This window comes from Motacilla alba, chromosome 17 (genome assembly GCF_015832195.1).
Source record: "Motacilla alba alba isolate MOTALB_02 chromosome 17, Motacilla_alba_V1.0_pri, whole genome shotgun sequence".
Lineage (NCBI taxonomy): Eukaryota > Metazoa > Chordata > Aves > Passeriformes > Motacillidae > Motacilla > Motacilla alba.
Genome location: NC_052032.1, coordinates 5,892,958 through 5,905,583, shown reverse-complemented (window position 1 = coordinate 5,905,583; position 12,626 = coordinate 5,892,958). Strand labels below are relative to the sequence as shown.

Below are 12,626 nucleotides of genomic sequence, written 5' to 3'. Positions count from 1 at the left end.
GCCCCTGCCGGCCACCGTCGTGCTCGGGCCGCCATGTTTGAGCAGGGCGCGGCCCTCCCTGCACACATCGGGGAGGGACGGGTGCGCGCGGACGGCAGCGGAGGGACAAGAGACAGGACCCTCCTCACCATCTCCCAGACAAAGCAGCGGAGAGAGGGGCCGCGGCACGGCTCCGCCACCGGCCGCGGCGCTCCTTCCGCTCAGAGCATCGCTCTGCCTTTCCCAAAGATGGCGACGCGGGATTCGCCCCACTCCAAGATGGCAGCGGGGCGGCCCCGCCCCGGGGCGGCGGAGCGGCGGCGGCCGGGGTGTCCTTGCGGCGGGCCGCGGCCCGGGGTGCGGGGCCATGCTCGCCTTGGCGGCCAGGGCTGCGGTAAGAGCGACACCGGGAGGGGCGGCTCCGCCAGGACCGGCCGGAGACGGGGCGCGAGGTGGCGGTCGAGGGTCGCTACATCGGGCAGGGGACAGAGTGGGCGGGCGGCGAGCCCGGCTCCGTGCGGGGCCTTTAGCCCGGGCAGCGCGGGCGGTGGCTGCCGGCGGTGCCGCTGTCGGGTCCGGCCCCGCGCCCCAGCCCGGGTCCCCTGTCAGGGCCGTGCGCTCGGATGGGCTCGGTGTCACCTCCCCGGGAGCGGGCAGGGACCCTGCCGCAGTCAGCCCCCCAGGCCCGCTGGTTTCTTCCCGTGCCTGGCGGCAGCGTGCACGGTGAAGCTGTCCCGGACGGAGATGACAGTCCCAGAATTGTCAGGGATCTCTGGAGATCACCCTGTCCAACCCTTCTGCTAACGCAGGGTGACCTGGGGCAGGTGACACAGGAACGTGTCCAGGTGGATTTGGAACGTCTCCAGAGAGGGACACTCTACACCATCCCAGGGCAGGCACTGGGGCACAGTGCTCTGCCATCCTCAATGTAAAAAAGTTATTCCTCGTGTTGAGGGCAGACTTCTTGTGTTTTAGTTTATGGCCATGCGCTTCCTCTCCTGTCACTGTGCACCACTGAAGAGAGTCTGGCACCACCCTCTTGACGCCCACCTTGGTGATATTTATATGGATTGTTGAGATTCCCTGTCAGCCTCCTCTTCTTCAGATTAAACAGGATGAACTCACACAGTCTCTCACTTTCCTCATATGAGAGATTCTCAAGTCCCTTAATTATCTTTATGTCCTCCTCTGGAGCCTCACCACCAATGCCTTGTCTTGAACTGAGATGTCCAGTTGGGGCTGACAGGGACAGTGGCTGCTGGACAGGGAGGGGCCAGGGAAGCCCAGGCAGATGGCATCGGTGGCTCCCAACGTGCCCATCCTGCTGCACACAGGGCAGAGCTGTCAGAGCCCTGCCAGGCTTGGGAGCTGCTCTTTGCAGTGCCTTTTGGGTCCTGACAGGAGGAGACAGAGCAGCAGAACAGCAGCTACAGTGCAGATCCACTCACAATTACTGAGGGACCAGGCAGGACCAGTAGTCTCTGGGGTTAAGGGGCACTCCAGATTATGATTTAAAAATAAAATACAAACCTCTGACATCCTGGTACTCCATTCTGTGGCTGTGCTAAGAATCAGCTAGGAAATTCCTTCTGCCCCCCAGCAGATGGACTTCCTTTCCCACCAACTTTGCAGGCTCTGGAAAAGGTTCTTTGCTGTGTTGGAAGGTGGCTCAGCAGCGATGCCAGCCCACAGGCTGGCCCAGTCTGCACACCCTGCTCCACTGGTGTTCATTTTCCTGCTGCTTGTGGGGAGGGTTGGGCTGTTCCCTCCTTTTGCTGCCAGCTGCCCCTCAGCTCTGGCCACTGTTCCTTCTCCTACCAGATTCTTGAGTTTAACCCCAAACCAAACAAGCAGGGGACAGAAAACAGGGATGATAACAAATGCACTCCACATTTTAGCATACAGTGGCTTCCATGGGCTTGTTTTGGGATCTTCATTGTTACCCCATGGAAAATCTGCAGCTGTTTGTTTGGGATCATCATACTCTATTCAAGCTATGCAGACTGTGCTTTCTGCCCCCAGTTCATTAGAGAGACACAAAGGAGGGGCTGATATTCCTTGTGACTGCATAGCAGTCTCCCTGCTATGGAGATACTTTTTGGTTGGTTTTGTTTTGGTTTTTTTTAAGAGTTGACAACCCAGATTTCCCCAAAGTCTCAGCTTGCAGTAATGACCACACATGCATGGGGAGTGAGTCCAGTTAAGGTACTGCCCATGGTGCCACCTCCAGGACATAAACTGGGGGCTCTCCTGCCTTATGTCCAGGTATCTCTCCCAACAGCCACAGCAGTTTCATGGTCCATGCAAAGGCTGAAGGAACAACATCCTCACTTCTGCCCAGAGCTTGGTCAGGGAGAGGCTCTAGCCAGGTGTTGATCTGCTGTCCAGAGGGGCACCTTCAGGGCAGTTGTCGCAATCGGGTGATCTGATGATTGCTGTCCCCTGCCGGGGCTGTGCCAGCCCTGGAGCCCTCTGATCGCAGCAGTCATGTGGCAGTTGGCTAATGAGGTGACGCCCTGCACGGGCAGCACATTGTCAGGTGGAAGAGGAGACCCAGACAGGCCGAGGGAGAGCTTTACGGTCTTTTCTGTCCTACCGGCCATGGATAGGAAGCAGAAGCAAGCAGAGAAGGTACAGTATGCCCAAGCTGCTGTGATCAACACCTTTCTTTTCCTCCCAGTCCCACTCTTCTTTTATGCTTCAGTAATTTCTCATCCTGTTTTTTCTCATTCTTTCTCCAAACCTCAGTCTCACAGCTCTTCTCAGGTCCCACGAAGACCCAGCTGCCCAAACCAGGGCAGTTTCTAGGGGGCTTAGTCACCTTGTAGATTAGCTCTTTCTTCTCTGTGCTTAACTGCTGGGAGGAGGTGTGGGGACAGCTGCTTTGGAAGTCAAAGGGAATGTTCTCAGTGGCTTTGCATTCTCAGTACACTGACAATGCAAAGTCCAGAGTCCTGCAGGAGTGTCTGATTCAGTAGATCCATGGGAGAGGGAGGTGCAGAGGGAACTGGAAACCTTGAGAGTGCTACTGAAACATCTTCAGGCTGAAGAATGTGCAACCCTGTTCATCCAAAAGGATGTTGTTATTCTTTTTGGGGAAAACTGGTGAGTTGATTTCCTGGTGAGCACTTGGGTTTGCTCTGTTATATTTTTCCAGCCAGGGAAGTGGTTGGTGCCTTTGCTCCCTCATGACCCAGTTGGATCGCAGGAGCCTTTTGGCATCACCCACAGTTTCCTGAATTGACAGAGAAGAGGCATTATAATCCTACCCCAATCTTAGCTAAATTCTGCCTCCTCAAAGCCAGAAGGGTAGTTTGGTTTGGCACAAGTGTTCTGCTTTTTTAGCCTTATGCTTTTGTAAGAAATAATGAAAGTTTCTGATAGTACAAAAAATGATTATTTTTTTCACAACTTTCTTCCCACTTACCATGGGATGGAAGGGTTTGACTTTGTTCATCACATGGAGACTCTCAGCTGGAAGGTGTCCACAGAGTGGGGAGATGTGTCATTATCCCAGCAGCATTTTCTCTGAGGAGCTGAGAATAGGTATCTTGGAGATGGAGTTTCTCTTTCACAGCTTTCCAGGATATCCTGCACCCTCTCCAGCGCACAGCCGTGCTCTGCTCCCAGGCTGGGACACCCATGTGCCCACAGAGAGGCTGGGATGGAGACTCCTAGATCCAGGTTCTTTGCTACCTCGGGGGAAGTTCTGTCTCGACATTTGCTCTGTGCTTTGCAGGCCAGGCCCCGTGGCCTGCTGAAGCAGACAGCTCTGAACAAGATCGTGGGCAGGTTCCAGCTCCACCAGGAAGCACTGCCCCAGCTGCCCGTGCCCCCACTGCAGCAGACTCTGGATCGGTACCTGCTGGCCCTGCAGCCCATCGTCAGCCCCGAGGAGCTGAGCCACACGCAGCAGCTGGTGGCTGAGTTCCGCAAGCCGGGAGGCGTCGGGGAGAGGCTGCAGAAAGGCCTGGAGAGAAGAGCCAGGAAAACAGAGAACTGGGTAGGTCAGGGCTCTGGGCCCAGCTCTGCTTAGGGAGGGTGGAGGGCTGATGTGCATCTCTTCCCTGTCCTGGCTGCATCCACTGGTACCTGCATTTTAATGGCATCACCTTCCTGTCCCGTGTGCTGCTGATCTCCCCGAGCTGTGCAAACTCCTCACCAGGACTTGGGTGAGCAGAGAGGTTATGGCAGAACAGGGAGTCACTGGCCCTGCCTCTGGCTGCTGAAGGCTTGAACCTGTCAGCATCACACAACTGCCTCAAGTTGAAGAAAATGCTCTGCTCAAGCCCTGCACCAAAAGCCACCCATGCCTTGCTCAAATCCTCCTTTCCCCTTCCACCCGCATAGTACAAACCCCTTTGTTTGCAAAGTGTGGGACAGAACTGGGGGCAGGATGCTGAGGCCCATCAGCCAGAATTGGGTTGGACGGCAGCAGCAGCTCCCTGCACGTTTTCTTTTTCCATTCCAGCTCTCAGACTGGTGGCTGAAGACAGCTTACCTGGAATATCGCTTGCCAGTTGTGGTCCACTCCAGCCCAGGTGTGGTTTTACCTAAGCAGGATTTTCTGGATCGACAAGGTCAGCTCAGGTAAAATCCTTTTCTACCTTCCCTTAGGTTATAGGTGGGATGAGCTTTCTGTGCTCAGCAGGGATGAGGGTATTAAGGCAGATTGGGAATGAGTAATGTGGTCCCCGGGTCTGAGCTGTCTTTGCTGTAAGGGCAAGGCTGCCAGGCTGTAAGGAAACTCCTGGTTTCACCAGACTAAAAATTTCATCAGGGGAGAAAACCAAAGAGTCTAGTGGTTCAGGTATTAAACAGGGACTAAGAAACTACATTTAGGTCTTTGCTCAAGCACAGATCTTCACTGCAAAATGGTTCCATCAGTGGCTGAAGACATTGTGAGGATGTATTGGAGGCACTGTGATTGTGTGTCCAGTTAAAGGAGGCACAAAAAGTAGCCCAGGCATGTAAAGGAGATCACCCAAAAATGCCTCTGGAGTTTGCTAGTTTATAGGGATGGGGGGAGCCTGAAAGAGACTGTCCTCTATTGTGATTCATGGTTTGGGAAACCACAGTGACCAGCCTTCCCACTCCAAGCTTTTCCTTGCACTCAGACCCTGCCATGCCCTCTCTTCCTCGTGGGCTCCCTTTAATTTTTAACCACCACTAGCAGTGTGTTGAATCCATCTGCAAAACTTCAGCACTGACCTTTACACAGGTACCTTTGCCACAGTTACCAGTCAGCAGTGCCCTGGCAGATCAAAACTACCAGCCAGGGGATCAATGAGGCTGGGAACAAATCCTCCCTCCCACCCCTCGATACACCTGAGCAGAGGATTAGCCTCACAACAGTGCAAGAGTACACAAATGTCTTGAAAGCTCCCTGTCATATTATTTACTCTGAAGTTTTCCAAATAATCTGCAAGTGCCCACGCAGTGGAATTCAGCAGCTGCATAAGAAGGTGGGCTCCTGTGTAAAATACAATTTAAATCTGTATTTGGGTAGTTTGTGGCTGCACAAAGAAGTCTCAGAGTGCAGCCTGAAACAAAAGCTTCCAAAAGCAAAAGGCAAATTTGGAAAATGGTGATTTTTTTACTCCGTAACCTGGCAAAACTGCTGGCTGAAAACAAGTCAACCAACCTCTCCCATCTCCTCGAGCCCAAACTCTGCTTCCAGGCTGTTAATTCTCTGGAAAGGAACACAGACACTCTTACTGGGGTTTCCCTCATGTTTTGCAGTAATGCTGAGGAATTTTAATTGAAAATTACTTTGCAGAATGTTCATTTCACCGAACCCCTAGGTTCTTGGAGTTGTGTCCTTTGATCTTTCCTAGGGATGGGCAGGCTGAGCCAATCTAAAGGATACTGCCTGCAAATGCCAAATGTTAGCACCATGTCACTCGGCCAACAACGCAACCTCCTGTCCCAGTGACCTCCTGCCTCCTTCCTTCAGGGACAGGTGGGAGCCCCCATGTCAGAGAAGGCCAATCTAGCTAAGAGAAGGTCACTTCTAGCTAAGCAGCTTGATGTGGCATGTCACAACCCTGCTGGGAGCTGGCATTGGCACTGCTTACATTGATCCTGGTAAACACAGCACCCCAGTGTCCACATGCAGCACATCTGCTTTGTTTCCAAGCCCTCAATGCCAGAGAAAGGTTCTCCAGAATTATGTTAGCAGCAGGATTTTCACTGGGGTAGGATCTCAGTCACCAGTGGTGTCCTAGAAGCAGGGAGAAACAGCTGCATCTTGGCTTCACACTCCAGGGTGGCCCCTAGCCAGGGAAGGGCAGAAATCCCTGGTGCTGTTTTAATGCTGAGAATCAGAACTCAAATGTGATAAAATCGTAACACATCAGTAGCAAACACTGCTGTTAGAGGGTCATTAATGCATGACTGAGTTCTTCTTTCTTGAAAGCTGTCCAGAGTTCCTTGGCTGTGTACTAATACACATAAAAAAAGAAACTGCCACACAGCAGGACTATCCAGCAATCTCAAATCACAGCCCAGAGTGGCTGTGTCAGTGAACCAGAGATGGGCACCACAGGGGCTTGGCAGAGAGGCTGAGCTTTCTGAGGAGTAGAGAACAGCTCTGCTAATCCTCCTCAGCTCGTCCCTCAGCCCCAGACACATCTGTGCTTGATCTCAGCTTGTTACATTTGGTATTTTTCCAGGTTTGCTGCCAAGCTGATCGAGGGTATCCTGGATTTCAAGGCCATGATTGACAAGTGAGTTACTGACCCTCCTGAGAGCTCACACCTTCTTTAACGTCACAGAGAGGCTGAGCCTTGTCCACAAATCTCCCACTTAGAAAGGCAAGAGATGACAGCACAGATTTGGAAAGAGATACTGTAATCCCCAATCCCCTCCAGTGGAAAAAAGCAAACTTACTCTTCGGTCTTCATGTTCTTTGTTTACCTTAATGCTTTCATTGGCATGGGAACATGCTTGGAGGGAGCAAGCACAACTAACAGTCTCACAGAGCTTTGCACTTCTGTTTGCTCACAGGGCCAGCTACAGCTCAGGCAGCAGGAATTTGAGTCTCTAACATTGGGTTCCTGGTGTTTCTCACCTCCCAGCTAGATGGGATGAGCTCTAGAGAAATTTGTTCCTCCCTTACTCTTTTTGTTTTGGTCACCAGCAATTCTCTGCTGGACACGCCTTATTTAAGGTCCAAAAATATGTTTACCAACACCAACAGTCAGACAAAGTTCAGGGTGGTTGGAATATGACTGCAGAAGTGAGTGACTGAGCCCCTGCCCAGTTCATGAATCATATCAGCACATCAGCCACTCCTCACTCAAAATTACTGCCATGGAGTAGGTCTGGAGACCTGATTCTCTGGTGTCACAGAAAGGACAGTGTTTTTTCCCTTCCCAAATGAAAGGCCAGCAGACAGATATTTTTTGTAGCCTGTACTAAGAAAGCTGCTAGGAATGGGGAAGGACAGCCCCTTTTTTATGCCACCAATACCTTTAGGTTTTGCCGGAGGGAGGGAGGGAGTGCAGCTGCAGGGCAGAGCCTGTGACCTGTGTGGGGAGCACAGGCCTGCTCACACTGATCTGTTCTCTCTCTCCTTCCTCCTTATCTTGCTGTGTCTCCAGTGAGACCCTTCCAGTGGAGTACATGGGTGGGAAGCCCCTCTGTATGAACCAGTACTACCAGATCCTCTCATCCTGCCGCATTCCCGGGCCCAAGCGGGACTCCATTGTCAACTATGCCAAAGGCAAAAAGCAGTCCAGGCACATCACAGTTGTTCACAACTTCCAGGTAAGGCAACTGCTGGGCTTTCAAGGTTTGTTGAGGTGCAGGTGTCCCTACTGCTAGCTGTTATCCAGAGGAAAGGGAGTAACCAAGTCTCTGCCCACAAGGTTTTTCTCACCAAGGATTTGTTCCTGCTCCCTTTATCCGTTTTGGCCAGCAGCAGAATTGCCACGTGTAAGCAACAGACAAAAGGCAGAAAAATCCTGTCTTCCTCTGTTTCTTGTCCCTGTAATTCCTGTCTCTCAAAGCCCAGAGACCATGTCTGCAACTGGAAACTAAAAGTGAAAATTGGATAACAAACCCTCCCACTGCAGCTTAGTCTCAGAAACAGGAATTCCTCCTTGGTCCTGGTTACCATGGCTTCATAAAACCAGGACTGTATTGATGCCCTGCAAAGGAAGCTGGACTTGGGTCTCTCAATTCTGAGCATCCTTCAAAAGTCTTGCCAGCTGAGTTCTTCAGCCAGGCCTTACCTTCTCAAAGTAGCTGTTGCTGGTTTCTGGGGCTGGACAGTTATCTTCTCTCACTGTCTGTCTCTGTCCTTGTGCACTCTTTTCACCTTCAGTTCTTTGAGCTGGATGTTTACAACAGTGATGGATCTCCCCTTACTGCTGACCAGCTCTTCATTCAGCTGGAGAAGATTTGGAATACCTCCCTCCAAACAAACAAAGAACCTATTGGAATTCTCACCACCAACCACCGAAACAGCTGGGCAAAAGCCTACAACAACCTCCTGAAAGGTCTGTAGAGCCCCTAACACACATGTGCTAACAAACTGTGCAGATCCTTGAATAACAAACCTCCTCACTGTGCTCTGCTCAGTTTTTTCTTTTGGAAGCTTGTTTTGGACAGATAACATGAGCTTTCCACCTTAAAGAAGCAATAGTTGCAATCTATTGTAATTTTTGGGTTGGGAGGTACAGATTCAAAGTATGAAGTTTAGTGAAATCCCAGAGTTTGCTGCCTTGCAAATGGGTAGGATGTAAGAAAAGGGAAAAAAGGAGGGTGAATGCAGCACGTTCACACCTGTAACAACCCAGCTGGTTGCAACTTTAATAGCTGTGTACACCCCCACTGAGGTACAGCGGGAACCCAACACTGCGTCCTTCAAACCCACTCTGTCACATTTCTCTCCTTCCAATGACACAGCTCCCTCTTACTCACAGTTCATTTCCCTCCCAGATAAGACCAACAAGGAATCGGTGCGTACGATTGAGAAGAGCATCTGCACCGTGTGCCTGGATGCCCCCATGCCCCGCGTGTCCGAGGACATCTACAAGAGCCGCGTGGCTGCGCAGATGCTGCACGGTGGCGGCAGCCGCTTGAACAGCGGCAACCGCTGGTTCGACAAAACCCTGCAGGTAAGAACTGATGCTCTAAAAGTACTACAGAGGTGGCTCTGGAGGTGTTTCCTGAGACTACAAAAGTCCAGAGAATCCCAGGAACCTTTTGCAGCAAAGTTCCTCGTGTCAAGAAAGTGGAAAAGCAAGGGAGATGAAGGAGTGGTGGCTGACGGTGTGAGATCCTGTGGTTCCCCCTGCAGTCACCAGTATTTGTTACTGCCTCAGGGATTTGTTTCTTTTCTGCCTCTGCCCACATTTATTCAGTGCAGCAGGTCTTTGTGTTCCTTATAAATCAATTTTCTGCCTGCGGTCAACAATGCCTCATCTGCTCGGAGGCAGCCCAAATGATGGGAGGTCTGTTCCTTGGATCTCCTCCAGGCTTGTCACTTTTCCTGGTTCTGCCAGAAGCTGCCCAATGGCATTTTGTTTAGTTTTTTGAAACATGCACTGCCATCCCACAGCATCCCTCTGATCTCTTCTCCATTCAGTCTTGTCAAGATCCTTCAACAGCAGCTGCTGTTGGAGCTTTTTCCTTCATTAGTTGGTATATCCTGGCTTGCGGATTGTAGCAATGGTGCTTTAGAGGACTCTTCTTATACCTGCTGAACTCTTCAGTGTTTTCAGCTGTTTTGTTCCTGTTTGGAACTGTTCAACAAGGGGATAAAGTTTAGATGTTCCAGCTGATTGAAAAGTAAGGGTAAGCCAGCATGTGGCAATGTTATTCCTGTACTGTGGGTGCATCTCAGTAAACAGAACACTGAACCTCTCTGTGCTCTGGCCAGAGCACTGAGCACACCAATATGTCAGGCACACCCTCATCCAGGGAATCTTGCAGAACTGTAACAGTGCTCTCAGATCTCCTGCCCCTGCTGAAAGGACTCCACTGCTGTGCTGCTAAAGGAGACCTCTCAGTGTGCAAGGACAGGCTCTGACACAGACAGGGAGACACTGAGGTCTCTCTGGGTATCTTCTGCCTCACACACTGCCTGTCTTCAACACTGTCCTCTCATGCTTCTCTCCCAGTTCATTGTTGCTGAAGATGGCTCCTGTGGTCTCGTATATGAGCATGCTCCCTCTGAAGGCCCACCCATCGTTGCTCTTCTGGACCACATTGTGGAGTTCACGTGAGTCCTGCCCCTGCTTTTCCTCAGCATTGGAGATCCCTTATTGGCACTGGGAGGGGTCCATGAGGCTGTGACCAGTGTCACAAGGTGTTAGGGAAGGTCTCCTGTGCATTTCTATCCAGGCTGTGGCATTTCTAGCTGAGCCTCATGCCAAAGGTCTGGTCAAACAGAACCATTTCTCTGTGCAGGAAGAAACCCGAGACGGGCAAATCGCCGACAGTTCATCTGCCAGTGCCCAAAAAGCTGCGGTTTAACATCACCCCAGAAATCAAGAATGACATAGAGAAGGCAAAGCAAAACCTCAACATGTGAGTATGGAGAAGTGGGTGGGTGACTGAGGGAGTAATTCTAGTCCCCCTTTGAAGCCTGTCAGTGGTTTAAATGAGGCTTTCCCCACTACAGCCAGGGAGTTTTCCCAGTAACTTCTGGACTCAACAGCATTGAGCTGAGGTGAAAAGCACTGCCAGGAATAAGGTCAGAGGTGGAAAAGGGTTATTACTGATTCATCCCATTTGCTAAGAAAGAGCAAGGCTTTACTGGATCCAGCCAAGAATACTGGAGTATAAACACACACATGACCATCTAACCGGGTGAAGATTTTCAGCAGTGGCCAAAAATTCTTACCTCTATGGTGCTGCCCAAAGAGACCTGTGTGTGCTGGAGCTCTCTGTCCCTGCATAGGTCAGATCCAGATCGCCTGTTCCCTCTGAGCCTTGTGAAAGCAAATCCATTCCACTGTGGTACACAAATGATCAACAAACAAAGGAACAGGTTCCTCTTTCTTTCCTTGTAGAATGGTTGAAGATCTGGATATCAAAGTCATGGTCTTTCATCAATTTGGGAAAGGTTTCCCCAAGTCAGAGAAGATAAGCCCTGATGCTTTTATCCAGCTGGCCTTGCAGCTGGCATACTACAGGTAAGACCACCCATAGGTCATTCCTCAACCTCCTCACCGACAGACTCAAACACGTGAGCTTGATAAAGCTGGCACAGACAAGGCTCTCCCAGGGCAGACTCACTGGTGTGGCTTTCTCCTCGCTGTCGCAGGATGTACGGCCGCGCCTGTGCCACGTACGAGAGCGCGTCACTGAGGATGTTCCGCCTGGGCCGCACCGACACCATCCGCTCCGCCTCGGTGGACTCCCTCAAGTTTGTGCAATCCATGGACAGCCCTGACAAATCGGTGAGGATCTCAAAGAAGTGGAGTAAGGGGAATCCAGAAAAGAGAAAAGCTGTTTATTTGGCTAACCCTGTGCCATCTGGTTACAGCTAAGAAGGGCTGCACCCCATATTGAGCTAAACCATAGCTTGCAGTATCTTTACACATCAGGGGTTTGATTTGACTTTTCTATCATATGTACTGAAAGCCTGGGAAGCATCATGTGGATGTTTCTGAGCCCACCAAAAAGTCCTTTGTAAGGCTGTTCAGCTACTCAAACTAAGTTCTGCTACTGATGGATGAACTCTATTCAGAATGAAGTAACCCTGCCAAACAAAATTATGTAAAAATAAAATCTAGTAAATGTAAATGAGTTTCATGCAGACACACAAAGCAGAAATGTTAAAACATCTGTGTGTTTTCAGGACCAGGAGAAAGCAGACCTGCTGAGGAGAGCCACGCAGGCCCACCGGGAATACACAGACATGGTGAGTGTCCTCTCCTGCAGACAGGCTTGGGGCTTTACCCAGCAAATGAGAGCTCTGGGGAAAGACAAAACCTGAACATCTTTTGCTCCTGACACAGCAGAGTGGCCATCAGTGTTGCAAAGGTCTGACTCTGATGTGACAGTGCTCTAAAGCCACAGACTTAATCCTCTCTAGCTGGTGTCTTAAGTGTCCCTTGTGACTGGCCTAAAGGAGAGAATCAAGTATTACAATAGCTTCATTTCTTACCATCATTGTTGCTGATAAACACCGAAGTTGCACAAGGAGCCCTTAAACCAGTAGGAGTCCATGGGCAGGAACTGTAAGGTTGTTTCCACTGGTGTGTTTAATTTCACAGTCCTTACAAACAAGATTCTTGGTCTTAACAGCAACATCTAGTTTCCTTGTAACTTTAGAGACTTCTTAGAAGTGTTCTCTTCTTTAACCCAAAGAAATAGTTTTGCTCTCTTGCTGCAGGCCTGGCTTTCATCTGTCCATGCTTGTTTTCCCCCAGGCCATACGGGGCAATGCAATAGACCGGCACCTCCTGGGGCTGAAGCTCCAGGCAATCGAGGACCTGGTGAGCATGCCTGAGCTCTTCATGGACACAGCCTATGCTGTTGCAATGCACTTCAATCTCTCAACCAGCCAGGTACAACTCATTTGAGCCAAAAGCACTCTCTGTTCCTTCTCATGCCTTCCTTCTCCATGTTTCTCTTCAGTTCCTTTTTGTTAGAAACTCATCTACATTGGGTCAGAAATTTCTAAGCTG

At 50.7% G+C, this 12,626-nt stretch overlaps 1 protein-coding gene across 1 annotated transcript in view; it reads left to right on the top strand.

The window, feature by feature from the left end:
- Nucleotides 1-18: 18 nt before the first annotated feature.
- Nucleotides 19-12,626, top strand: part of CRAT (carnitine O-acetyltransferase) — a 16,238-nt gene continuing 3,630 nt past the window's right edge. Inside the window, 15 exon segments of the mRNA XM_038156029.1 lie at nt 19-325; nt 328-373; nt 2,508-2,610; nt 3,719-3,982; nt 4,451-4,569; nt 6,654-6,707; nt 7,584-7,749; nt 8,309-8,483; nt 8,926-9,104; nt 10,110-10,210; nt 10,399-10,518; nt 11,004-11,126; nt 11,258-11,393; nt 11,795-11,857; nt 12,369-12,506. Of these exon segments, the coding sequence (XP_038011957.1) occupies nt 34-325; nt 328-373; nt 2,508-2,610; nt 3,719-3,982; nt 4,451-4,569; nt 6,654-6,707; nt 7,584-7,749; nt 8,309-8,483; nt 8,926-9,104; nt 10,110-10,210; nt 10,399-10,518; nt 11,004-11,126; nt 11,258-11,393; nt 11,795-11,857; nt 12,369-12,506 (2,079 nt within the window). The 5' untranslated portion in view covers nt 19-33.